Source organism: Notechis scutatus, chromosome 12 (assembly GCF_049901735.1).
Source record: "Notechis scutatus isolate UNSWTSFEM ecotype Mainland chromosome 12, rNotScu1.2, whole genome shotgun sequence".
In the NCBI taxonomy this organism is placed as follows: Eukaryota; Metazoa; Chordata; class Lepidosauria; order Squamata; family Elapidae; genus Notechis; species Notechis scutatus.
The window spans coordinates 8,037,491-8,062,203 of NC_142020.1; the positions used below are offsets into that span (position 1 = coordinate 8,037,491).

A 24,713-nucleotide genomic window follows, 5' to 3' on the forward strand; every position below is an offset into this window, starting at 1 on the left:
GACGGTCATAAATGCAAGGATTGGTTGTAAGTGTCCTCCCCCTGTTTCTTTCTTTTTTGCTATTGTAACTTTAAAATGGTCCCTAAATGAATGATTGTAAATTGAGGATTACCTCGGGTTCAAAATATATTCTACACAGTGGTGGGATTCAAAGAAATTTACTACCGGTTTTGTGGGCGTAGTTTGGTGGGCATGGTGTGGCTGGTGGGCATGGCCTGGTGGGTGTGGCAGGGGAAGGATACTGCACAATCCCCATTCCCTCCCCATCCCACTAACCTGCTTTCCAGCTCTGTTCTCCTATGCAGGGCAACAAAAGAAGACCCAGCCGATCAGCTGGGACTCAATGGGAGGCAGAGAAGAGATGGGGTTGGCGGGGCCAGTCAGAGGTGGGATTTGCCAGTCTCCAAACTACTCAAAATTTCCACTACCGGTTCTCCAGAACTGGACAGAACCTGCTGAATACCAGCTCTGATCCCACCCCTGATTTATAGAAACCCTGTTCTGCCCTCAAACTTTGCTCAAGAGGCTGAATTTTCTGTTTGATCCCAAACATGGCATTTGTGCAGAAGAAGAAAATTCTGAGATGGATCATAATTCACAATCCAAATGAATTCTTTTGCGGCAAACGGCCTGATGGCCCCGTTGCTGATTTTTTCCCCCCCTCTCCTTTGACAGCTTGATCCCAAAAACACTGGTTTCGTTGGGGTGGAGACCTTTGCCAGCCTGGTCCACAGCCATGAACTCCCTCTGGACCCTGCGAAACTGGAGATGTTGGTGGCCTTGGCGCAGAGCAATGATGAGGGTCAGATCTGCTATCAGGAGCTGGTAGATCTGGTCAGTGGCGTGAGTACCAGCAACTGTACGATGGCTGGGTCAGAGTCTCTGAGCATGGATGGCCTACGTTTTCCACTTCTGTAGACCAACATTTCTCAACCTCAGCGTGGTCTTCAACTCTCAGAATTCCCCTCTTATCTTAAAGCTGCTGTGGTTGAGAAATGTTGCTTTAGGTGGTTTGCTTTCTTGCAGACATTTCATTACCTAAATAGGGATCATCAGAACATGGCTAAACCCCTTTCTAGCACGGATGATGTTGCCTAGTTGGGTAATGAAATGTCTGAAACACCCGTCAAGGTTGGCTGGGAGTTGCTACTTGTGCAGACAATTCTGGAGAAGTAGTCTCCACTTTTCTGCAATTGGTCAAGAACTGGTATTTCAGGACCCGGGAGAGCTCCCACAAGCCCTGAGACTTTCCGGCACTGATGCTGTTGCCTAGTTGGGTAATGAAATGTCTGAAACATCAATCCAAGTTGGTTAGGAGTTGCTCATGTGCTCCAGAAAACAGGTCACACTGAAAGAAAACTGGGACAGGTTGAAATCTGAAAAAGCAGACTTTTCCTTTCTTCTCTTCCTGACCATTCAAGCAAAATGGGCTTTATTTATGGACAGTTGCAGAGATAACTTGGGTAGTGGTTAAGGTGTTAATTTAAACTATGGATATCTGGCAGCCAAAAAGGTGTTTCACTTCTTATCCAAGAAGCTTCTTCCGTTCTGAAGAACTGAAGTTCTTCAAAAGTAGCTACTTGGGTGAGAAGCAAAATGTCTTCAAGGAAAAAAAAAACAAGAAAGTCCAGTTGCCTTTTGAAAAAGCACTTTTGGGATATTGTCAGGCGCAAATAACTAGGAGCATTTCTTGAGTTCAAAACACAGAGGAGTTTATTATTGCTATCCGTAATAACAAGAATCTGGTCAACTAACAGTCAAAGCTAAATCAGCGTTAGATAAAAATGGAATTCACAGGAGGCAGGGCTTGGTTTCTTTGTGGCAATGCAATGATTCCAAACGGATGACATGTTTAACCCCACCTTCCAGCTCAGCCTGTTGTTCTCTTCTATCGGGTCGGCAACCCACGGCTCTGGAGCCATGTGTGGCTCTTCCATCCTTCTGCTGCAGCTCCCTGTTGCCAGTCAGCTCCACAATTGATGGGGCTTTCAGTTAGAACAGATAGAGGAAAAAGGACGCTGCGCTAGGAGGAGACTATGGTGAGGGACAATTCTGGACTTCTGGTCAGCTCCAGAATTGAACGGCGGACTTCCCAGTTAGGACCTATGTGGCTCTTTGAATGTTTAAGGTTGCCGACCCCTATCCTCTGCATATCCTGCCAGGGAGATAGTTTTGGTTCAAAGGCAGGGTTGGGAATGGGATGGATCTCTAGGAGGCAGTTCATGATGAAGAACGCGGCGGAGATTTTCCTGCTGTTGGGGGGGTCACTGTTTCTCCTTGCAGATAAGCAGCAAGCGTTCCAGCAGCTTCAAGAGGGCCATCGCCAACGGGCAAAGGGCCCTGCCTCAGGATGGCCTCCTGGACGAGACCGGGCTGGGCTTCTACAAACGCTTTGTGCGCTACGTGGCGTACGAGATCCTCCCGTGTGAGATGCACCGACGGTGGTACTTCTACCAGCACCGTGCCTGTCCTCCGCCGGTCTTCATGGCTGTGGTCACACTCACCCAGGTGTGCAGAGGAGCTGCCGGCCAAGGCTTGGAGTGCACAGTACACTCGGGGGGTGCCTTAAAAGCAGGCGTGTGGGTTCTCCAATTCTTTGACTTGTACATCCTGATTTCAAGATCAGAAGCATTTGCACAATCTGATGTTTTGGTCAAGGTGATGAAAGCTCTCTCTCTCTCTCTCTCTCTCTCTTCCCCTCCTCCCTCTTTTTCTCCTTCTCTTTCTCTTCCTCCCCCTCTCTCTTTCTCTCTCTTCCTCCCTCTCTCTGTTTCCTACTCTCTCTCTTTTTTTCTTCTTTCCCCTCTTTCCTCTCTCTTCCTCCTCTCTCTCTTCTCTCTCTCTCTCTCTCTCTCTCTCTCTCTCTCTTTCCCTCCCCTCCATCTCTCTTTTTCTCTCTGTCTCTCTTTCTCTTTTCCTCCCTCCCTCTCTCTCTTTCTCTCTCTCTTTCCTCCCTCTCTCTCTGTTTCTCTCTCTTCCATCCTCCCTCTCTCTTCTTTTCTCTCACTCTGTTCCATCTTTCCATCCCTCTCTCTCTCTCTCTCTCTCTCTTTTTCTCTCACTTTCCCCCTCTCTGTTTCCATCTCTCTTTCCATCCCTCTCTCTTTTTCTCTCTGCTCTCTCTCTCTCTCTTTCCCTCCCTCTCCATCTCACTGCCTCTCTGTTTCTCTCTCCCTCCCCCTTTCTCTCTCTCTGTGTATGTGTGTGTTAGAATTCTTAAATGCAGATAGTCCTCAACTTATGATCACAATTGGGACCAGCATTTGCGTTACTAAGCAAGGCAGGAGAGGGGCATGATGGCTCAGCTATTAAGACCCTGAGCTTGTCAGCTGGAAAGCTGGAGCCCAGGTTCGAGACCCGAACACCATGCGATGGGGTGAGCTCCCATTCTCGCCCTAACAATTTGAAAGCATGCAATTGCAAGTAGATAAATAGGTACCCCTTTGCTCAGAAGATAACAACGTTCCATGCGCCTCAACCATGCCGGCCACGTGACCACAGAAGCGTCTTCGGACCATACTGGTTCCCTTGACTGAGAAACAGAGATGAACACCGCCTTCTAGAGTCAGATACAACTGGATAGGGGAAACAGGGCAAGGCAGTTGTTAATTAGTTACACCCGATTCCGCAACCTTTTTGCCACCGTTGTTAAGCAAACCACTGCAATTGTTCAGTAAATCGCATGGTCACTGGCCGAGTCTGGCTTCTCCCACTGTCTTTTGCTTGCTGTAGAACTGCCTCTTGGCCAGAATCCAGAGATTCTGCAGCAAACAAAGATCTTAGACTTCAGCTCCACTAACAGGGCCTTCGGTCCAATGTGCTTGAAGGATGTCAACTTACAGAAAACCGTCACAGTAATTTCTTCTTTCCTTTCTACTAGATCATAGTTTTCCTTTGCTATGGAGCGCGGCTGAACAAGTGGGTGTTACAGACCTACCATCCTGAGTACATGAAAAGCCCTTTGGTCTACCATCCTGGACATCGCGCCCGGGCCTGGAGGTTTCTCACGTACATGTTCATGCATGTTGGGTAAGGGTCTACAACTCCTTCCCTGTTTATAGTACAGCAGGATTGGAGGAAGCTGGTTTGCTGGCCACACCTGGTCCATCGCGTTGGTTTCTCGGGGCCTTGAGAAACATCAACCTTGGGTTTCACCTTGGGTTAACAGTTTGGGTTACACCTTGTGTGACTTTCATCCCACTTCTGGGTGGAATTGGGTCAAAACATCTGCAAGCTAAATGGTCACCTGCTTTAATTTTGAAGCTCCAAATGTCTACAAGTCCAGGTCACTGATGATGTTACCTAGTTTGGGTCATGAAATGTCTGTAAGAAACAAGCAAGCTCAGAGAGCACCCAGGACCTCACAGTCCTCCTCCTCCTCCTCCTCCTCCTCCTCCTCCTCCTCCTCCTCCTCCTCCTCCTCCTCCTCCTCCTCCTCCTCCTCCTCCTCCTCCTCCTCCTCCTCCTCCTCCTCTCTCTTCCATTCAACAAAGCCCACTCCCTTCCAGCATTGGTGATATTACCTAGTTGAGGATTGAAACAAGCAAACTCAGAGAGCACCAAATACCCCATAGTCCTCCTCTTCCTCGTCCTCCTCTTCCTCCCCCCTCCTCCTCTTTTCTCTTCCACTCCACAAACCCCACTCCCTTCTAGCCTTGATGATGTTACCAAGTTTGGGTCATGAAAAGTCTACAAGAAAACAAACAAACTCAGAGAACACTAAGGACCTCACATTCCTTCTCCTCCTCCTCCTCCTTCGTTCTCTTCCACGCTACAAAGCCCTTCTAGCACTGATGATGTTACCTAGTTGGGCAACGAAACGTCTACAAGAAAAGCCACCAAGCTCAGAGAGCACCAAGGACCCCTCCTTTAACCCCAAGTTACAAATACCCTCCTTTATTAGCCCAGATCTTGCCACTCATCATCAGGACTGCAAAGCAAGCGTGTTTGGAATGGGTGTGTACAAGCCCTCGGATTGCTTTATGTGGCTCCGTGTCCTGGAAACTCAGCTTTTCCTGGTGTGGCTGTATAGATTCACATATAGGAACAGGAGGACGTGTGAATCTTCTCCAAGGCTCGGTGGGCCAAATCCAGCACAATGGGGAAGTTTTAGCTGGCAGTTAGGATAGGATTGGCTGGAGGAACTTTTTCTGCGTTGTTTTTCACAAGTCTTATTTTCTCTTGCCTGGAATTGGAGGGAATTGGAGGCGATCTTTTTATATGTCATAATGTTGGAGAAGCAGATGTAGATTTTTATGGCTTGCTGACAAGGGACATCTGGCTATGTTGCGACCAGGTGTTAAGTTTGTTTCTTGTGTATCTGTGATACCCTGCGATGTTTTCTCTCTCTCTCTCTCTCTCTCTCTCTCTTTGCTGTACAAAGCTCTTTATGTACTTCCCACCTACCCCCCCCCGAAATAAAACATATCCGTTGCTGGAGCTGCTGAAAGCAGCTCACTGGAAATGAACGGGATCCCAGCTTTTATTGCATTTCTGGGGGAGGAATGGGAAGAATTTCTGAGCATGCTAGACAGAAACCCAAAATGGTGAGAAAAGCTGGAAAGCAAATCCTGGAGATTTAGCAAGCAAAGAGTGGAGATTCTATTTGGGGGGGGAGCCAGATTCACTTAACAACTTCACAATTCACTTAACAACTGCAGCGTGTCAACTCAAAAATATTTCTCTGGTCTTTTAGAGTTGACAGCAGAAAGGGAGTGGGGGAAGTAATGCATACCTTAAATATTTTCATAGATTATTGCTAGGCTGGCAAAGCTTCTGGCGCGCAATATTATTACTGGAGAGCATGATTGACGTCTTGGCTATGGATGTGTCCCATTGGAGAATATACACCCAGGAGGTGGGGGGAAGACCAACGTCAAGGGTGAGATGAATGGTGTGTCTCAGAGTCGGCTACACCCAGGAAACGCCGACATGTTTACTCCTAATAAATGATTTTTTTAAAACTCTAAGAGATGCGGCTAGGGACTCATGATTCAAATGGGGCTGGATTGTCGGAGCCCTGACACAGTGATTTGCTTAGTGACCATGGCCAAACTCATAAAATCGGGGGCAAGTCATTTAAGAGCATCCTTGCCTGGCAAGCGAAATTCTCAATTCCCAATTTGCAGTTCGTAAATGTGGAGGACTTTTCGAGAGAAAAACAGTTTTGCAATTCTGGGAACAACTTTCTTCATTTACTTGATAGGCTAAGAATCCCACACTTCAATAATAATAATAATAATAATAATAATAATAATAATAATAATAATAATAATAATAATAATAATAATAAAAATCCCGACTAGCTTTAAGCATCTTTCTTTCTTTCTTTTAAAAAGGCAACCAGTAGGGAATGTTGAAAAGAACAGATGTAAATTTTACAAATTAGGGTGGGTGGCAGACCAGAAATATCGTGGGAAGAGGAAGTTTTGGCAGACTAGAAATCTAACTGCCAGGCAAATGGCCAGACTTGATTATTTCATATAATTAGGAAAAAAAGGAATTGTGCCTTTCAACCCCCTTATTTTTCTGTGACTATTTTTGCCCAGTATATGTAGTGTATGAGTGAATGGTACCTAGAGGTGAAGCTCTTGCTTTGAGTTTGATCCTAGGTAGAGGCCGATATTTCTCTCTCTGAGCACACTGGGAATATATCTAACTGAACAAAACTCCACATTGGTGACAGGAAGGGCATCCGGCCAGTAAACACTCAGCTCCATTCTACTGCCCAGATTCTACTCCACAAGGGATTATGGGGTCATTAAAAGAAGATGATGATATATAGTGTATGAGTATGTGGAGGGGAAAAGAATGGGTAGACACCAAAAACAGTAGCAAGGATTTTGTTCCGACCCAGGCTTCGTAAACTGTAAATATTCACAAACTTGTTTTAAAAACAAGACCTATTTTATTGCAACGCTGGGAATTGTTTTCATTCCCTGCCGGAATTAATCTCAAACAGTTCCCCAGGATAAGCACACACCTTTCAGTTCTGTGAGGTGCTGCCAAAAACAAAAGTATCAAATGAACTAGAACAGAAACCAACCAAAGTGCAAAAAAAAAACCCAACCCAAGTACAGAGAGCTTCAAGGATAACTTGGAACTGATCGAACTACTTTGCTTTCTGCAAAGGTTTCATCATCTTGGCCTGACTTTTATCCCTTATGGGAGGGGCAATCACCTCTCAGCCTTACTCCGGAGTCGCCCCCTTTGTCTCAGCTGCTCTTGCCTTCTAGCAGCTCTACGCACACGCGCACTGGGAACAGGCTCCCCTTGTTCCTCTTCCTCGCTGCTGCCAGACTCTGGAGGCTCCAGAGTCAGCACCCCACTCCCAGATGGTCCTGGCCCCATCTCTGCATCGGATGCAGGACCCTCGTCCGAGTCCTCCCCAGACTCCCTGGCTGGTCCCCGTTCTTCCCCACTGTCCGATTCCGCTGCCGTCTGCACTGGCTGCTGGCGAACCACAACAAATTTTGATCCGAAGAGCCTGGTGGCCAAAGGGATGCAATGGGCGGATTTGGGCAAGTTCTTTGGTAGTGATGAGGACTAAGAACTTTTTTCCCCCAAATTTTAAAAGACCCTCTTTTTAACACGAAAAGACTTTTAATCTCAAAAGATGCGGCTGATTTGGAATCTACTTTTCATTTCTGTGGAAGCAGGGCAGGGGCTCTGGGGAGGCAGGCACCAAATTGCAATCAAATAAGTGAGGTTTTCTTTTTCCTGAAAGCTAGCAAACAGCTTAGACCTGAGGGAAATTATTTCGTTGGGTTGGCAGTTGGCATTTAAAGTAGAATTAATTCAATATTTCAAGGGTTTCCCGGCAGTCAAATCAGAAGCACACAGTATGGTCCAAAGATGATATACATTGAGGTTAATGTTTTTGAGTTTCACCCTGTGTTTAAATTTAAGCTGTCGTTGAGTTCTGGGTGGTTGGGGGAGCTAGCTCAGCAGTTAAAGACCCTGAGCTTGTCAGCTGGGAAAGCTGAGGGACTGGGTTCGAGTCCTGAGTGCTGCACAACAGGGTGAGCTCCCGTTCTTGACCCTAGCTCCTGGCCTCCTACAGTCAGAAAGCCTGCAAACACGAGTAGATTAAGAGGTACCACGTTAAGCTGATAAGGTTCAAAGCGGGCAGGGAAATCGAGATGAAGTTTGTGGCTTTGAGAATTTCAGGTGCCTCTCAAGTTTCTAGCCCTCATGACAGGCAGCCTTTTTTCCTCTAAAGCACAGACGAAGTAGACCTTATGGAGGGTTGAACCTCTTTCCTCCCTGGCTCTTTTCCAGGTTAGAACAGCTGGGGTTCAACGCACTCCTGCAGCTGATGATCGGGGTGCCCCTGGAAATGGTCCATGGTGTTCTTCGCATCAGCTTTCTCTACCTTGCAGGAGTCCTGGCAGGTGAGTTGAGAGCGCTAAAGAGCCCTGCACACCAGAACAACTAGACACACAGTTTTTTTCCCCAAATGCCATCACTCTGCTAAACAAATAATTCCCTCAACACTGTCCAACTGTTGACAAAGTCTGTACTGCTGTTACTATTACTCCTTATTGCCCATCCCCTCCCACTTGTGACTATGACTGTAACTTTGTTGCTTGTATCCTAACGATTTTTATTGTCTGTTTCCTATTATGATTTGATTGCTTATTGTTCCCTATGACTACTATTAAGTGTTACTACCTGATGATTCTTGACTCTTGACGAATGTATCTTTTCTTTTATGTACACTGAGAGCATTTGCACCAAAGACAAATTCCTTGTGTGTCCAATTACACTTGGCCAATAAAGAATTCTATTCTATTCTATTCTATTCTATTCTATTCTATTCTATTCTATTCTATTCTATTCTATTCTATTCTATTCTATTCTATTCTATCTATTCTATTCTATTCTATTCTATTCTATTCTATTCTATTCTATTCTATATTCTATTCTATTCTATATTCTATTCTATTCTATTCTATTATCTTCTATTATCTTCTATTCTGTTCTATTCTATTCTATTCTATTCTATATTCTATTCTATTCTATATTCTATATTCTATCTTCTATTCTATTCTATATTCTATTCTATTCTATATTCTATTCTATTCTATATTCTATTCTATTCTATATTCTATTCTGTTCTGTTCTATCTTCTATTCTGTCTTCTTTATATGCTATCTTCTATTCTATTCCTATTCCATTCCATTCTATTCTACCAGCCATTTGGGGTTCAACCATACATGCCGGGTTCTTATTTTGAAAAAAACGGATGCATTTTTAAAAAATATGTAGTACTCAGGAATCACTCTCTGATCCTTTAAAAAGAAAATCCTCAAAAAAAAAACCCCACCGCTAAAGCAACTTTCCTGAACCTGATACCTGCAAAGGTGTAGGGATTACAGCGCCCATATGCCACGACTACTCGGATCCTTGAGAATTGGCATGTCCCCAATCTCTGGAGAATGGAAACCAAGAGAAGGTGCATCACGGCACTTGATTTGCTATGGTTCTTCCTCAAATCTTTGTTTCTCCAAGAATTCCAGGGAGCCCGGATGGAATTTTTTTCCCCCCGATTTTATTGCAGTTCCTTCAAGAAAAAAAGGGGGAGGGGCAAATGTGATTCTCACCAGGTGATGGGCAAACAACCTTTTCAAGAAGGAAAGGAAGGTTTGTAGCTGAGCAACAGACAGTTATTTTTATGCAGGAAGCTATTGGTTAATCCTTGGCAGCCATGGACTACAAGGCCACTTCCTCTGTTTCTAAGACATGGGGGGCTTCCTAAGGAGGTGTGGGGAGTAGAATAACAACCGAGTTGGAAGGAGCCTTGGAGGTCTTCTAGTCCAACCCCCTGCCCAAGGAAGAGATTCTATACCATACTGGACAAATAGCCAGAAAATTTCTCCTTAGTTTCAGGTTGAATCTCTCCTTGATCCGTTTACATCCATTATTCCTTGTCTGGCCTACAGGTGCTTTAGAAAATTCCTTCCTCTCTGTGGCAGCCCCTCAATTATTGGAAGACCGCTGTCCTGCCTCGCCTGGTCCTTCTCTTCCCTAGACTAGCCAAGCCCAGTTCCTGCAACCGTTCTTCGTATGTTTTAGCCTCCAGTCCCCTCATCATCCTGGTTGCTCTTCTCTGTACTTTTTCTAGAGTCTCAGCATCTTTTTTATAGTGCCCGATTTGGCAGTGTCCAGCCAAATTAAGAGAAGATGGTTCCGCTTAAACAGAAGGTAGTTTCATTCCTCATCTTTTCTCTCATCTTTCCCGTCCTCCATTTTCTTGCAGGTTCATTGACCGTCTCCATCACCGACATGAGAGCCCCCCTGGTTGGAGGTTCGGGGGGCGTCTACGCCCTTTGCTCGGCTCACCTGGCCAACGTCGTCATGGTGAGGATTGGGCCAATCGCAGCTGTTCCTTGGGAAATAATAGACCAGGATGTCAACCTTGCCAACTTTAAGACTTGTGGACTTCAACTCCCAGAATTCCTCAGCCAGCTTTGCTGGCTGAGGAATTCTGGGAGTTGAAGTCCACAAGTCTTAAAGTTGGCAAGGTTGGACACCCCTGTAATAGACGGTGCTGAATTGGCAGGTCCTCGCCAATATTTTGGGGGGCGAGTCAGAAGAGGGGAGATAAAAATATTGCAGAGAGAAGGACTGACTGTCCCCGTGGCCAAAACTAAAGCGGAGAATCTGAGGTGTCTTCCAAGCCAACTCGGTTATTTTGGCACCAGCATTCCAGGGTAGCAGCCAAGTTAAATCGGGAAAAGTATATACAACCCCACAGCTGTGACAGTTGAGAGTGTGGCAGGCTTATTTTCCCAATTCATGGATCTGGAGGTGGGAACTTGGTTGTGAGGCGCCTGAAATAGGCCACTTTGCAGCTGCAGAGGGCAGAAGGTGGAAGAGGAAACTGAGTCACTGAGGCACCCTTTTCTTCTCTCTCCCTCCACAGAATTGGGCTGGGATGCGTTGCCCCTATAAACTCCTCCGTATGGTGCTGGCCTTGGTGTGCAGTAAGTGTGTTTGCCTCCTTCGTTGTTTTACCTCACGCGCTTCCTCCATCTAACGAATGAGCTTCACGGAGCATGACAAACCATGGGTTAACCATGGTTTATTATACAAACTACGACCAGCTGGGTTTCTACAATCACATATCCCCATTTGCAAACTGCAAGCATTCATGTGGAGACTAGTCAACTAGTCAGTCAGCCAAACATCAGTTAGTCAATCAGCCAATCATTCACTCAGTCACACTCGGTCAGTCAGTCAATTAGTCATTGATTCAGTCAGTCAGTCAGTCAGACATTCAATCAATCAATCAGTCAGACAGACAGACAGTCAGTCATTCAGTTAGTCAAACATTCAATCAGTCAGATAGTCAGTCAGACATTCAATCAATCAGTCAGACACTCAATCAGTCATTGATTCATTCATTCACTCAGTCATTCAGTCAGTCAAACAGTCAGTCAGACATTCAATCAATCAATCAGTCAGTTAGATAGTCAGTCAGTCAGACATTCAATCAATCAGACAATCAGTCAGACAGTCAGACACTCAATCAGTCATTAATTCATTCATTCACTCAGTAATTCAGTCAGTCAGACAGTCAGTCAGACATTCAATCAATCAGTCAGACACTCAATCAGTCATTGATTCATTCATTCACTCAGTCATTCAGTCAGTCAAACAGTCAGTCAGACATTCAATCAATCAGTCAGACATTCAATCAATCAATCAGTCAGTTAGATAGTCAGTCAGTCAGACATTCAATCAATCAGACAATCAGTCAGACAGTCAGACACTCAATCAGTCATTAATTCATTCATTCACTCAGACATTCAATCAGTCAGTCAGACAGTCAATCAGTCAGACAGTCAGACAGTCAATCAGTCATTGATTCATTCATTCAGTCATTCATTCACTCACTCACTCACTCAGACAGACAATCAGCCATTCAGTCAGTCAGTCAGTCACAGTTAATTTATTTGCCAGCTATCTCACTGAGGACATTTGCAGGCGCATTTGCCTAATGGCGGGCATTAAAAAAAAGTTGTAAAATTGACTGTGGTCACCTGGTAACCGGCTCAACAACTGCAATGATTTAACGACCATAATCCCAGGCTTAGTGATGGTCATAAGTCGAGGACTACCTGCTCTGTTAAAGGACCTCTCTTAGCATCAAGGCCCTTTGTACAGTTTATACAGTTTAGTTCTGCTGAGTCAGCAAAGATTTACCCATCCTTGTGTAAATTCAACAACATACCAACATGGTGTTAGCAAGATGGGAGGAACCAGCGATTCGGCTTTCCGTTTCATTTGACATCCGTGTCTTGAACATGCCGCTGAATGATCCCCGCCTCCTTTTTACATACCTATCCTCCACGGCCATTTTGAACCCCATGGATACACCCTGCCTCCCTTTTTTTCCCTCTAGTTTATTCCTTTCTTTTTTTTCCTTCCTTCCTTTCTTCCTTGGCTCACTAAAAGGCAACCAGGCGGAGGTTTTGTGGCGAGGGAGGCCCTGAGGACTAGAAACTTGACTTTCAACCCATGCTCTCTCTCTCTCTCTCTCTCTCTCTCTGCTTCTCCCACTTCCTCATAACCTTCCCTGCAGTGAGTTCGGAAGTGGGCCGGGCCGTCTGGCTGCGTTTCTCCCCGCCGTTGCCCTCCGCCGGCCCCCAGCCCAGTTTCATGGCCCACTTGGCCGGGGCCATTGTGGGCATCAGCATGGGGCTGACCATCCTCCGCAGCTACGAGGAGAACCTGCAGGATCAGTGCGGCTGGTGGGTGGTGCTCCTCTCCTATGCCACCTTCCTGGTGTTTGCCATCTTCTGGAACATCTTTGCCTACGACCTTCTGGGGACGCAGATCCCGTTGCCCCCGTAGCCTCCTGGGCCCAGCCCTGGTTCTCTTGGCATCTGCTGTGACCCTGGAAGGCGCCCAAACCTTGCAGGGGGTTCGAAACCGGGTGGGGGAATTAAAGAAAAAAAAGGTGGGGGGCTGGGCTGACACCCTCAAGATGGGGAAACCGGAGCATGCCACCCTCGCCTGGCACGGCAGAGCGCTGTGATCCCATCGGATGCTGGAAAAAAAAAAAGCAGCAAAGCCAGGCTAGAAGCCGGCGGAGGCAGGAAAGGCTGGGAGGTGGGTCAGGGAGCGAGGTGGGGGTGGGTGGGTGGGGAGCCAGCTTGGCTCAGCGGCGTCCTCAGTGCCCCTGACCTCACCTGCAGAACGGGGGGCTTGGTCTCCCCGAGAAGAAACACAAACACAAACAAACAAATGCAAAATTCTTTCGGCGTGTGCATGGGGTGACTCTTTTCGAGGCATGAGGATCTCTAGGGTTTGGAGGGGGGAGGAGGGAGGTTATGCTGCCCCCTGTGTCTTGGCCATTTGAGGGAAGGAGGCTTTCCCGGCCATGGCCAGGCTGGGTCCAGCCTTGGGTGACCCGCTTCTGTTGCTAAGGCTGTAGGAGGTGCCCTCAGCGGATTCCCTGGGTTGTTATTGGACTGCATGGTTTCCTTTCCCTTCTCCTCGCCTTCCCATTCTCGTCTCTTCTCCTCCTTCTTCCCCTGTCCTCCTTCTTCTGCTTCTACAGTCATCCTTGTTTCCCTTCTCCTCCTCCTCCTCCTCCTCATCCTCCTCCTTTCTGTTCTCGTCTCCCTTCTCCTTCTCCTATCCTCTTCCTCCTTGTCTCTCTCCTTTTCCTTGTCTCCATTCTCCTTCTCCTGTCATCTTCCTTCCTTTTCCTTTCCTTGCATTTCTCTTCCATGTCTTCTTCCCTTCCCTTCATATCTTCTTCCTTTCCTTCCCTTCCTTCCTTTCCACCTTCTCTTCCCTTCATCTCTTCTTCCTTCCCTTCATCTCTTCTCCCTTCCCTTCCTTTCCTTTCCTCCTTCCCTTCCTTCATCTCATCTTCCCTTCATCTCTTCTTCCTTCCCTTCATCTTTTCTTCCCTTCCCTTAATATCTTCTCCCTTCCCTTCCTTCCTTTCCCTTCCCTTCCCTTCCTTTCCTCCTTCCCTTCCCTTCATCTCTTCTTCCCTTCATCTCATCTTCCTTTCATCTCTTCTCCCTTCCCTTCCTTTCCTTTCCTCCTTCCCTTCCCTTCATCTCATCTTCCTTTCATCTCTTCTTCCCTTCCCTTCATCTCTTCTTCCCTTCCCTTCATCTCTTCTCCCTTCCTTCCCTTCCTTTCCTTTTCTTCTTCCCTTCCTTCCTTTTCTACTTCCCTTCATCTCTTCTTCCCTTCATTTCATCTTCCTTTCATCTCTTCTCCCTTCCCTTCCCTTCCTTTCCTTTTCTCCTTCCCTTCATCTCTTCTTCCCTTCCCTTCATCTCTTCTCCCTTCCTTCCTTTCCTTTTCTCCTTCCTTCCCTTCATCTCTTCTTCCCTTCATCTCATCTTCCTTTCATCTCTTCTTCCCTTCCCTTCATCTCTTCTCCCTTCCCTTCCCTTCCTTTCCTTTTCTCCTTCCCTTCCCTTCCTTTTCTCCTTCCCTTCATCTCTTCTTCCCTTCATCTCATCTTCCTTTCATCTCTTCTTCCCTTCCCTTCATCTCTTCTTCCCTTCCTTTCATCTCTTCTCCCTTCCCTTCCTTTCCTTTTCTCCTTCCCTTCCCTTCCTTTTCTCCTTCCCTTCATCTCTTCTTCCTTCCCTTCATCTTTTCTTCCCTTCCCTTAATATCTTCTCCTTCCCTTCCTTCCTTTCCTTTTCTCCTTCCCTTCCCTTCATCTCTTCTTCCCTTCATCTCATCTTCCTTTCATCTCTTCTTCCCTTCCCTTCATCTCTTCTCCCTTCCCTTCCCTTCCCTTCCTTTTCTCCTTCCCTTCCCTTCCTTTTCTCCTTCCCTTTATCTCTTCTTCCCTTCCCTTCATCTTTTCTTCCCTTCCCTTAATATCTTCTCCCTTCCTTCCTTCCTTTCCTTTTCTCCTTCCCTTCCTTCATCTCATCTTCCTTTCATCTCTTCTTCCCTTCCCTTCATCTTTTCTTCCCTTCCCTTAATATCTTCTCCCTTCCCTTCCTTCCTTTCCTTTTCTCCTTCCCTTCCCTTCATCTCATCTTCCTTTCATCTCTTCTTCCCTTCCCTTCATCTTTTCTTCCCTTCCCTTAATATCTTCTCCCTTCCCTTCCTTCCTTTCCTTTTCTCCTTCCCTTCCCTTCATCTCATCTTCCTTTCATCTCTTCTTCCCTTCCCTTCATCTTTTCTTCCCTTCCCTTAATATCTTCTCCCTTCCCTTCCTTCCTTTCCTTTTCTCCTTCCCTTCCCTTCATCTCTTCTTCCCTTCATCTCATCTTCCTTTCATCTCTTCTTCCCTTCCCTTCATCTCTTCTCCTTCCCTTCCCTTCCTTTCCTTTTCTCCTTCCCTTCCCTTCCTTTTCTCCTTCCCTTCATCTCTTCTTCCCTTCATCTCATCTTCCTTTCATCTCTTCTTCCCTTCCCTTCATCTCTTCTTCCCTTCCTTTAATCTCTTCTCCCTTCCTTCCTTTCCTTTTCTCCTTCCCTTCCCTTCATCTCTTCTTCCCTTCATCTCATCTTCCTTTCATCTCTTCTTCCCTTCCCTTCATCTTTTCTTCCCTTCCCTTAATATCTTCTCCCTTCCCTTCCTTCCTTTCCTTTTCTCCTTCCCTTCCCTTCATCTCATTTTCCTTTCATCTCTTCTTCCCTTCCCTTCACCTCATCTTCCCTTCCCTTCATCTCTTCTTCCCTTCCCTTCCTTTCCTCCTTCCTTTCCCTTCCCTTCAGCTCTTCTTCCCTTCATCTCTTCTTCCCTTCATCTCTTCTTCCCTTCCTTTCCTTCCCTTTGCTTTCCTCCTTCCCTTCCCTTCTTGATCAAAGTCTCAGCTCGGGCTCTCCAGATCTCTAGGGAGGGCTGAGGGGAATCCCTGTCTGCCAACCTAACTCAGAGGTCCCGGCTCAACACATGGTGTCCAATATTTCCAAGCTTGTTCCGTAGCCCGATTTAGCATGAGAACGCTTCCGGCATCAGCTTCTGGTCTCCACAGTTCCAGCTCTCAAAGGGGGTCCTCCGATGGACGTCTCATCAGCCGAAAGGCCTCTGGTTCCGGTATTTTCCCCCAAGCTCAGAATGCCCTTGTCCCCCTCCTGCAAATCTCACCACTCAGGCTCCATCAGCAAGCACCCGTTCCATCCTGACGGAATAGCGACCGAGCAATTGTTCCTGGGCAGGTTAAAAGTTTGGCTTGCGTGGGCCTGCTTTCACAATCATCAGGGCTTAGGCTCATCAGGGATAGCCAATTTCTAGAATATTTTTTTTCCCCAGGGGGAGGGAATGTAACGGGTGTATAGATGGGGGAGGGGGAGGTTCTCCAAGTAGTTGGAAAGGAGCGTGTCTAAAGTGTTATTTCTTTAGTATTTTTTTTCCCCCATATGAATTCTCCCCTGATTTGACAATCTGGCTTTCAAATAAATAAATTTTTTTTAAAAAAAGCACAAAAGCACTTTGTTGGTGGTAGAAGGAGAGGGAGACACCCGAGTGGAGGAGTTTGGCTTGAACCTAAAGACCAGCCTCCTTCAAGGCTTCCCAATCATTTCGATCTCCTCCTGACCTTTGGAGCAAAACAGGGTTATGGCCATTATCTTTCCCAGTGGCCCCACTTCTCCTTGACCTCCAGGACAGCCTTCAGACCTCTAGGGAAGGCTTGTAGCAATGCTGCAGGCAGGGTCCATCCTACAGAGATATCAGTAGCACTTCTAACTATCTCCTTGGATGGAAAGTACGCAGTTGCAACCGCGATGCAGGGTTTGTCCACGGATGTGCAATGCCAGGCAACTGCTAAAAACATCTCTGAAGCCAGCAAGTTAAACTCCGCGGTCCAGCTAACATTTGAAGCGATCCACACGGGGCTTTTAATCCACGTGCTGGCTTTCAAACCCAATTTGGGGTACACTTCTGCCCTGGAAGTCGTTGGGGCAGAGTGAAGCCAGGAGTTAAAAAGGCCAGTGGCTGGCAGGTGTTTTTCTGCATCATCCACCCTCTTTCTTCTTTCTTCTCACAGCTGGCTCTTGCAAACCCCTGATGGAGAAGTAGACAAGGGAAGTGAGCGGTTGGTGGAAGAAATGGAGGGGAAGGGAAGGGCCCTGGGGGGGGAGGGGGGGTAGAAACGGAAAAGTTGTTAAAAAGCAATGCACTAATCCAGATTAAAAATGTGACTGGGGGCGGAGAGGAAGATGTATGTATGAATAAATATTTTGCACACCATCTGCCTGTTTGTTTTCTTGTCGCTCCTAAATTCCCAAAGCTGGCTAAACGGATGGGTTACTCACAGTGAATGGGCGGCAGATGGTTCCGAAACACGTTTCTTCTTCCAAAAAAAAAAGTGATGGGGGAAATATATAAATGGCACCAGTTCGGAAGAATCCAGAGCCAATGGTGGTTGGTTTTCAATACCGCTGAACTTGATTTTGGCTTAATTCGGCCCTTGCCTGCATTTGCAGAATATTCTAGATCAGTGTCTGTCAACTTTAAGGCATCTCCCAGAATTTCCCAACCAGTTTGAAGATGGGTGGACTTCAACTCCCAGAATTCCCAAGTTAACTTGAAGATGGATGGACTTCAACTCCCAGAATTCCCAAGTTAACTTGAAGATGGATGGACTTCAACTCCCAGAATTCCCAAGTTAACTTGAAGATGGGTGGACTTCAACTCCCAGAATTCCCAAGTTAACTTGAAGATGGGTGGACTTCAACTCCCAGAATTCCCAAGTTAACTTGAAGATGGGTGGACTTCAACTCCCAGAATTCCCAAGTTAACTTGAAGATGGGTGGACTTCAACTCCCAGAATTCTCCAACCAGTTTGAAGATGGATGGACTTCAACCGGGGGTGGGATTCTACCTGTTCGGTAGAAACGGTTGTTACAATTCTGCACGGTTCGAAGAATCGGCAAATCATGTCCCTGGCTGGCCCCACCCCTCTCCGCCCAGTCAGTCCTTACAGTATTTTTTTCCTCCTGACAATCAGCTGTTTTTGATAATCAGCTGATCATCCCCCTCGCTGTCTTACTGCTTCACCCAGGGGGCTATCCTGAGGCCCAGGAGGCAAAAAAAAATGGAGTGGGGGGGAAGTGTGCAGCAAAAAACAAAAGGAAGAAGCCACACCCACCCAGTCACATGGCCACACCCACCTAGCCATTCCCACCTACCCACACCCACAGAACCGGTAGTAAACATATTTGCATCCCACCCCTGACTTCAAGTCCCAGAATTCCCCAACCAGCTTTAAGATGGGTGGACTTCAACTCTCAGAATGCTGGGGAATTTGGGGAGTTGGTCCACACCTTCAAGTCACCAAGGTTGAGAAACATCCGCTCCACCACAAATTCGATAAGCTGGCATCAAGAATCATGCTGCAGCCAACGGGGGATTGAGGTGCCTAGTTAAACCTTTTGTGCAAACCCTCTTTCAAACTGGGATTGAAAAGTAGGGAAAACGTGGGTGGTTGTTTGAGGGCGATGGGTGTTGGAATACCCCAACAGGAGCCTGCATGCTGCAAATTACAAAGGCATCTGATAAACAAGCAAAATCATTGCTTTGTGCCAGTGTGGTTGCGTTGATTGTGTGGGAGGACAATGCATGTTTGTGCATATTCACACACCCTGCCTGCCTGCCTGCCTCTCAGTATGCGCAGCCTCAAATTATAGCTTATTTTTATGTTATTGTAGGCGGTTGTAGTAAGGGGGTAGACAATGCGGGTTTCGAGAGATTCTTAGTGACTGGTAGAAATTGCACAAGGTTGGATTTCACTCAATGCCCACAAAATATTTTATCAGTAGAGGCCAAACATGTTTTGATCCAGCAGTTTGTTAATGGTGTGTGATGATGAGAATGTTAATGGTGATGAGAACTTTAACAATGGGAGGGAAAACAGCCCATCCTTAACTATTAAGAAGGTTGAAGCCAAATTATCATTATTTCATCCTATGCACAGAACTATGGAAAGACACTACCGAGACTACAACCTCTCTCATCATAAAATGCTTCTAATCACTCGGGCAAACCAAGAAAGAAAAGAAAAAAAGAGAAGAGAGGAGAAGAGAAGAGAATAGGAAAGGAGAAGGGAAGAGAAAAGAAGAGAAGAGAAAAGGAATAGAATAGAATAGAATAGAATAGAATAGAATAGAATAGAATAGAATAGAATAGAATAGAATTCTTTATTGGCCAAGTGTGATTGGACACACAAGGAATTTTTTTTGGTGCAAATGCTCTCAAGATACATCAAGAATCATAGGTATAACACTTAGAAGTAGTCATAGGGTACTTTAAATCATACTAGGAAATATATATATATATAGGAAACATACAAATCATGCTAGGAAACAAGAATAAGCTAGGGCCTATCAAATCATTCGGAGAAGAGAAGAAAGGAAGAAAAGAGGAAAGGAAAAGGGAAGAGAAGAGAAAATATAAAGGCAGGAGGGAAGAAGGAAGGCATGTTACAAAGAAGGGAGGAAAGGGAAAGGGAGAGAGAAAGAAAAAGAAAGAAAATAATATCTTGTTTGAGCAGGGGGTTGGACTAGAAGACCTCAAAAATACCTTCCAATTCTGTAATGCTGTTACTATTGCTGAAAGCTAGTTTCTCAAAATATCCCAGCCCATATTTCAACCATCTCTCTTCCCACCAAAATCAACATTTCCCCCAGATGCTCTGAGAGCTCTCAATTCTGATCTTTAATACATAAGAAATTTTGGGTCCTTTCCATCTTTTCCGTTTGCTTCCTGCTGCTTCCTCATCACTCCAACTTGGCCATTATCAGCATTGTTTATTTTCAGCTGCTTTTCCTCCTTCCTCCTCCCTCCCTCCCTCCCTCCTCCCTCCCTCCCCCCTCCCTCCCTCTCCTTTAGAAAATTAGTCAACGATTCTGATTTGAAGGGCTTAAAATATAGCCTAACGGGTTTGCAAGTCCTTTCTTCTTCTTCTTCAAATTGCAGCTGGGCAGACATACAACCGACATATTTTTAACTTCTGAAGCTGTTTTTTTTTTCCATAAAAAAATAAGAAAAGACAGAAGGTGGCCTTGAAAAGACAGATAACGATCACCTTCCCCTCTTGAACAAACTTATTTCTTCTTTGAACTTTCCTCCACCACTGTCATCCAAGATACGATTTCAAGTTCCTTAGGAGCCCCTCCTAACGTTCTGCAGGGGGGCAATCTTGCAGAAACAGCAGTGGATAAGTTTGGAAGCTGGAGAGCACTTCATGTTATTTGATGTATTCTGTTTCCAGGTACTTTTAAGAGGCTTCAATCAGGCAAATCTGAAGTGGCTTGAAACTCAAAACTGAATGCATGTAGCCAACATGGAAGCATTTTCGGTGTAAATGAAACCTAATTCAATCAGAACTCCATCTTGGTGTAAATAAACTCTGCTCTGCATATTCAAGGTACCTACTCAAGGTAGCTCCAGCTAACAACTTACCTTTCATTCCCATGAAATACAGGTAGTCCTTGACTTATGACCACAATTGGGCCCTGAATTTCCATAGTTTAACACAGCTAAACAATGATGAACAGTTGCAGGATCGGGGCATGGCTAGTCTAGGGAAGAGAAGGACCTGGGGAGACAGAAGAGCAGTCTTCCAATATTTGAGGGGCTGCCACAGAGAGGAGGGGGCCAAGCTATTTTCCAAGGCACCCGAAGGCCAGACAAGGAATAATGGATGGACGCTGAACAAGGAGAGATACAACCTGGAAATAAGGAGGAATTTTCCAACAGTGAGAAGCAATCAACCCATGGAACAGAAGTTGCCTTCGGAGGTTGTGGGAGCTTCATCCCTGGAAGCTTTGAAGAAGAGACTGGACTGCCATCTGTCAGAAATGGTGTAGGGTCTCCTGCTTGGGCGGGAGGTTGGACTAGATGACCTACAAGGTCCCTTCCAACTCTGCTATTCTATATTCAATGGAACAGCTTGCCTTTGGAAGTGGTGGGAGCTTCATCCCTGGAAGCTTTCAAAAAGAGACTGGACTGCCTTCTGTCAGAAATAGTGTAGGGTCTCCTGCTTGGGCAGGGGACCTACAAGGTCCCATCCAACTCGGTTAATCTGTAATAAAGTAATATAGGAAGTTGTTAAGTGAGTTTGGTATGGCCGGTCTAGAGAAAGATGAGGGTAGGCGGTCTTGTGGTTTGCACTGAAGGTGTTACCCATAGCTGGGTAGCGAAACGTCTGCAAGGAAACGAGCAAGTTCAGAAAGCACCAAGGACCCTAATGTGTGCATGAAAGCTATTCAAAGGCTATGTTTAGAGCTTAATTGACAGATATGCCCTATCCATGCTCATTAGGAACCCTCTCAGCCCCCGGGATTATTAAGCCACATATCTCCAGGCGGGATTGAGCAATGTGCTCCTTCACTTGCACACCTGTCACATCTGTAAGTAGAACACGTCTCTGTAATGGGCCATAAATGAACCGTTGATATCTCTCCCAGCAGCGCTATTGCAAACTGCAGCCTCCTTGGGGAAAAAGACACGGCAATCGAAACCTATCAATATCCAATCCGTGTTTACCTCCTTAACAAGGAGTAGATGAAGATGGACAGGCGATACCTTCATGTCAGCACCGTCCTGCAAAGTAGCAAGCAAATGGATCGATGCAAACACGAACAAATTGTACAACAAACACACGCACACTCTGACTCCACTCCCTTCTCTATAATCTCCCCAGCCCAGAATGTCTTTTGTTTTAATGGGTGGGTGGATCTCTTTTAAAGGTTTCCCTCCCACATACGTGCTACTCGTTTCCGGCTCTAGGGGGCGGTGCTCATCTCCGTTACAAAGCCGAAGAGCCAGCGCTGTCCGAAGACGTCTCCGTAGTCATATGACCGGCACGACTAAACGCCGAAGGCGCACGGAACGCTGTTCCCTTCCCACCAAAGGGATCCCTATTTTTCTACTTGCATTTTTTAACATGCTTTCAAACTGCTAGGTTGGCCGAAGCTGGGACAAGTGACGGGAGCTCACTCCGTTAAACGCGGCACTAGGGGTTCGAACTACCAATCTGAAAGATTGACAAGCTCCGCATTTTAGCCACCGAGCCACCCTGTCCTTTTCTTTTAAAATGCAAGTTTTAAAAATGTGGGCATGTGGGGTGAAGTTTAGAATAACAGCCAGGCTGTAAAGGATCTGCTTTGGCTACTTCCTCAGGAAAGCATGGCTCTTGAAACAAGGGGTATTTCAAAAGGAATTTTTACTGAAAGTGATTGCAGAGAAGTCAGGTGGAATCTGAACTTCCCGTGCAAAGCGTTAAGCTATTCTCCCCCTCCCCTGCATTCAAATCCTACCCCAATGCCCCAGTCCACCAGCTAGCCAATACAAGGCCGCAAAGGTGTTTTGAGAACTCTGAGGCGGTAGGTCGATTAACGGTTCATCCTCAGGATGCCATGGCCTTGGTAACAGGCTGGAACCAGCTGGGAGGGAGTCTATCGTGTCGCTCTGATTCCCCTTGGCGAGGGACCAGACAATAATGCTTGAAAAGAGCAGAAAGCAGTGGTATCTATAGATAATCCTCCATTTACAACCAGGATTTCCGTTGCTAAACAGGGAGGAGTTAAATGAGCCGGGCCTGATTTTATGACTTTGTTCATAGCCATCGTTAAGGCGATCATTGAAGTAAATCGCACAATTGTTAAACGAATCCAGCTTCTTCCTTTCATCATCTTCATTTAACCAACCCCATAATCTCTAGCGGGGTGGAGTCTGGACAACTGAATGGAGCTGAGTGTTTACTGGCCTGATGCCCTTCCTGTCTCCAATGCAGAGTTTTGTTCAGCAGATATATTCTCATTGTGCCCAGAGAGAGAAATATCTGCCTCTACCTAGGATCAAACTCACAGCCTCCTGATTGTGAGGTGAGAGCTCCACATCTAGGCTACCGCACCGCTCCAATTCAGATTCTTCCATTGATTTTACTTACCAGAAGCTGGATGGGAAGGTCACCAATGATGATTCCATGCTCCTAGGAGGCTGCAATTGTCATAAATAACTTGCCAGTTGCCAAGCACCTGAATTCTGATCATGTGACTATGGGAATACTGCAATGGTTGCGTGAGAACCACTCATAAATCACATTTTTTTAATGCCTTTGTAATTTTGTGCAGTCACTAAACAAATACATCCTTGTAAGTTGAGGATGCTGGCTGAGGAATTCTGGAAACTGAAGTCCACACATTTTCAAGTTGCCGAGACGGCTATATACACCTGATAAGTCCCAAAAAAGGATAGATCTAGCCACCTGGTACCCTCTGGTAGTTAACGTTAGTTACCTTTTTTGTTTGTTTGTTTGTAACTTTTCAATGCAGAAGCTTTCCAATAGGACTTCACTTTATCCAGTTTTCCAAAATCTTGCTTCTACCTTTGTGGCTGCACTAACAACAACAAAAAGTCCAGCAATTATTTCAGCCCTAAAGTATCATTGGGGACATTAAAGCAAATTTAGAAGGGCCAAGTTAAAATCTGATATAAATATATTACGATAATGCAGAGGATCGTTATCCCACATGGTTCCAAATTCTAAATTACCTGCATCCAGAACATGATGTTTGTTTACTACTAGTTATGGGTGCCCAAATAATTGACTGAAATATAAACATCTTGTTTTCTTAAATTCTTCACGGTACTATAAATAACATTTAAGATTGTATTTTCCCCAAAGGACTCCTAGGTGAAAATTTAACAGAATGCCTACAGTTTTTGGAACATAGGGAGCAGACTTAGAAAAGATGTGGAAGGAGGTTGGGAAAACAGGACCAAAAAAAAATCACAATACTCAAGAATAAATGTGCCATAATTGCAATAAGACAAAAACTAGGCCAACACTTCTGCAAGGAAAAAAAAATCATGATAAGGATGAATTTCACCCAGCCAGTTTTCCCTTTGCATCCAGCTGCAGCTCACGAAAACCAATGCTTTTTATAAATTTTGCTGCTCGTAAGATAAGGTACTGCAGTGATAATGTGGGGAATGACCTGGGAAACAGAAGGAAGAACTTCAGCCAGGGGAATGGTTGGATAAGAGGCAGCTGAGCCTACAGAAAGATAGTCAAATATCTCAGAAAGAATCCTCCTGTTGTAATGACGAGGCAGTCGAGTTGTTTGATCATGATCAACTGAATCATGATGAACTTTATTGGAGTCTAGTCTTGCATTTATACACATTTTTAATTATCCCCCATCATTGGTTAACTCTGGTTACTGCTTAACTTTCGTTACTGTTTAGTATAGTAATTAACACAATTAATTATCTCTAGTTAAAGTCTAACATATGTTTACTTCCTCTCTCTAAGCCTCCTTTAGATTAGTGACTTTGTTTGCCTGAGTTGTATTTGCTTGGAAACATTCTTTATCTGAGGTTTGCCATCTGAGATTGGAACATTCCTGCAATTACAACTCTACATCCTCCCTACTTTTTTAGGCTGTAAAGGTGAGTGGGGAACTTTCGGGGATGTTCAGATTTGCAAGAACCTATTTAGAGCAATAGCACCTAGACTTCTATACCGCTTCACAGTGCTTTTACAGCCCTCTCTATTGTAAGCAGTTTGCAGAGCCAGCCTCTTGCCCCCCAACAACCTGGGTCCTCATTTTACCAACCTCAGAAGGATGGAAGGCTGAGTCAACCTTCAGCCAGTCAGGATCGAACTGCTGGTAGTCGGCAGAATTAGCCTGCAGTAGTGCATTCTAACCACTGCGTACCATGGATGGATGGATGGAAGGAAGGAAGGATGGAAGGAAGA

General features: G+C 45.7%; 1 protein-coding gene across 4 annotated transcripts in view; it reads left to right on the forward strand.

The window, feature by feature from the left end:
- Positions 1-20,696, forward strand: part of RHBDL1 (rhomboid like 1) — a 32,812-nt gene extending 12,116 nt beyond the window's left edge. Inside the window, exons 2-9 of one of the 4 annotated variants that reach the window (XM_087973201.1) lie at positions 676-843; positions 2,284-2,508; positions 3,881-4,029; positions 5,752-5,881; positions 8,281-8,393; positions 10,262-10,362; positions 10,928-10,988; positions 20,217-20,696. In XM_087973201.1, coding sequence (XP_087829327.1) covers positions 676-843; positions 2,284-2,508; positions 3,881-4,029; positions 5,752-5,881; positions 8,281-8,393; positions 10,262-10,362; positions 10,928-10,956 — 915 coding nt within the window. In that variant the 3' untranslated portion in view covers positions 10,957-10,988; positions 20,217-20,696. Of the gene's footprint in view, positions 1-675; positions 844-2,283; positions 2,509-3,880; positions 4,030-5,751; positions 5,882-8,280; positions 8,394-10,261; positions 10,363-10,927; positions 10,989-12,589; positions 12,956-20,216 lie in introns of those variants that run through there. The other 3 variants (XM_087973200.1, XM_087973198.1, XM_087973199.1) reach the window with 3 other exon arrangements.
- The last annotated feature ends 4,017 nt before the right edge of the window (positions 20,697-24,713 follow it).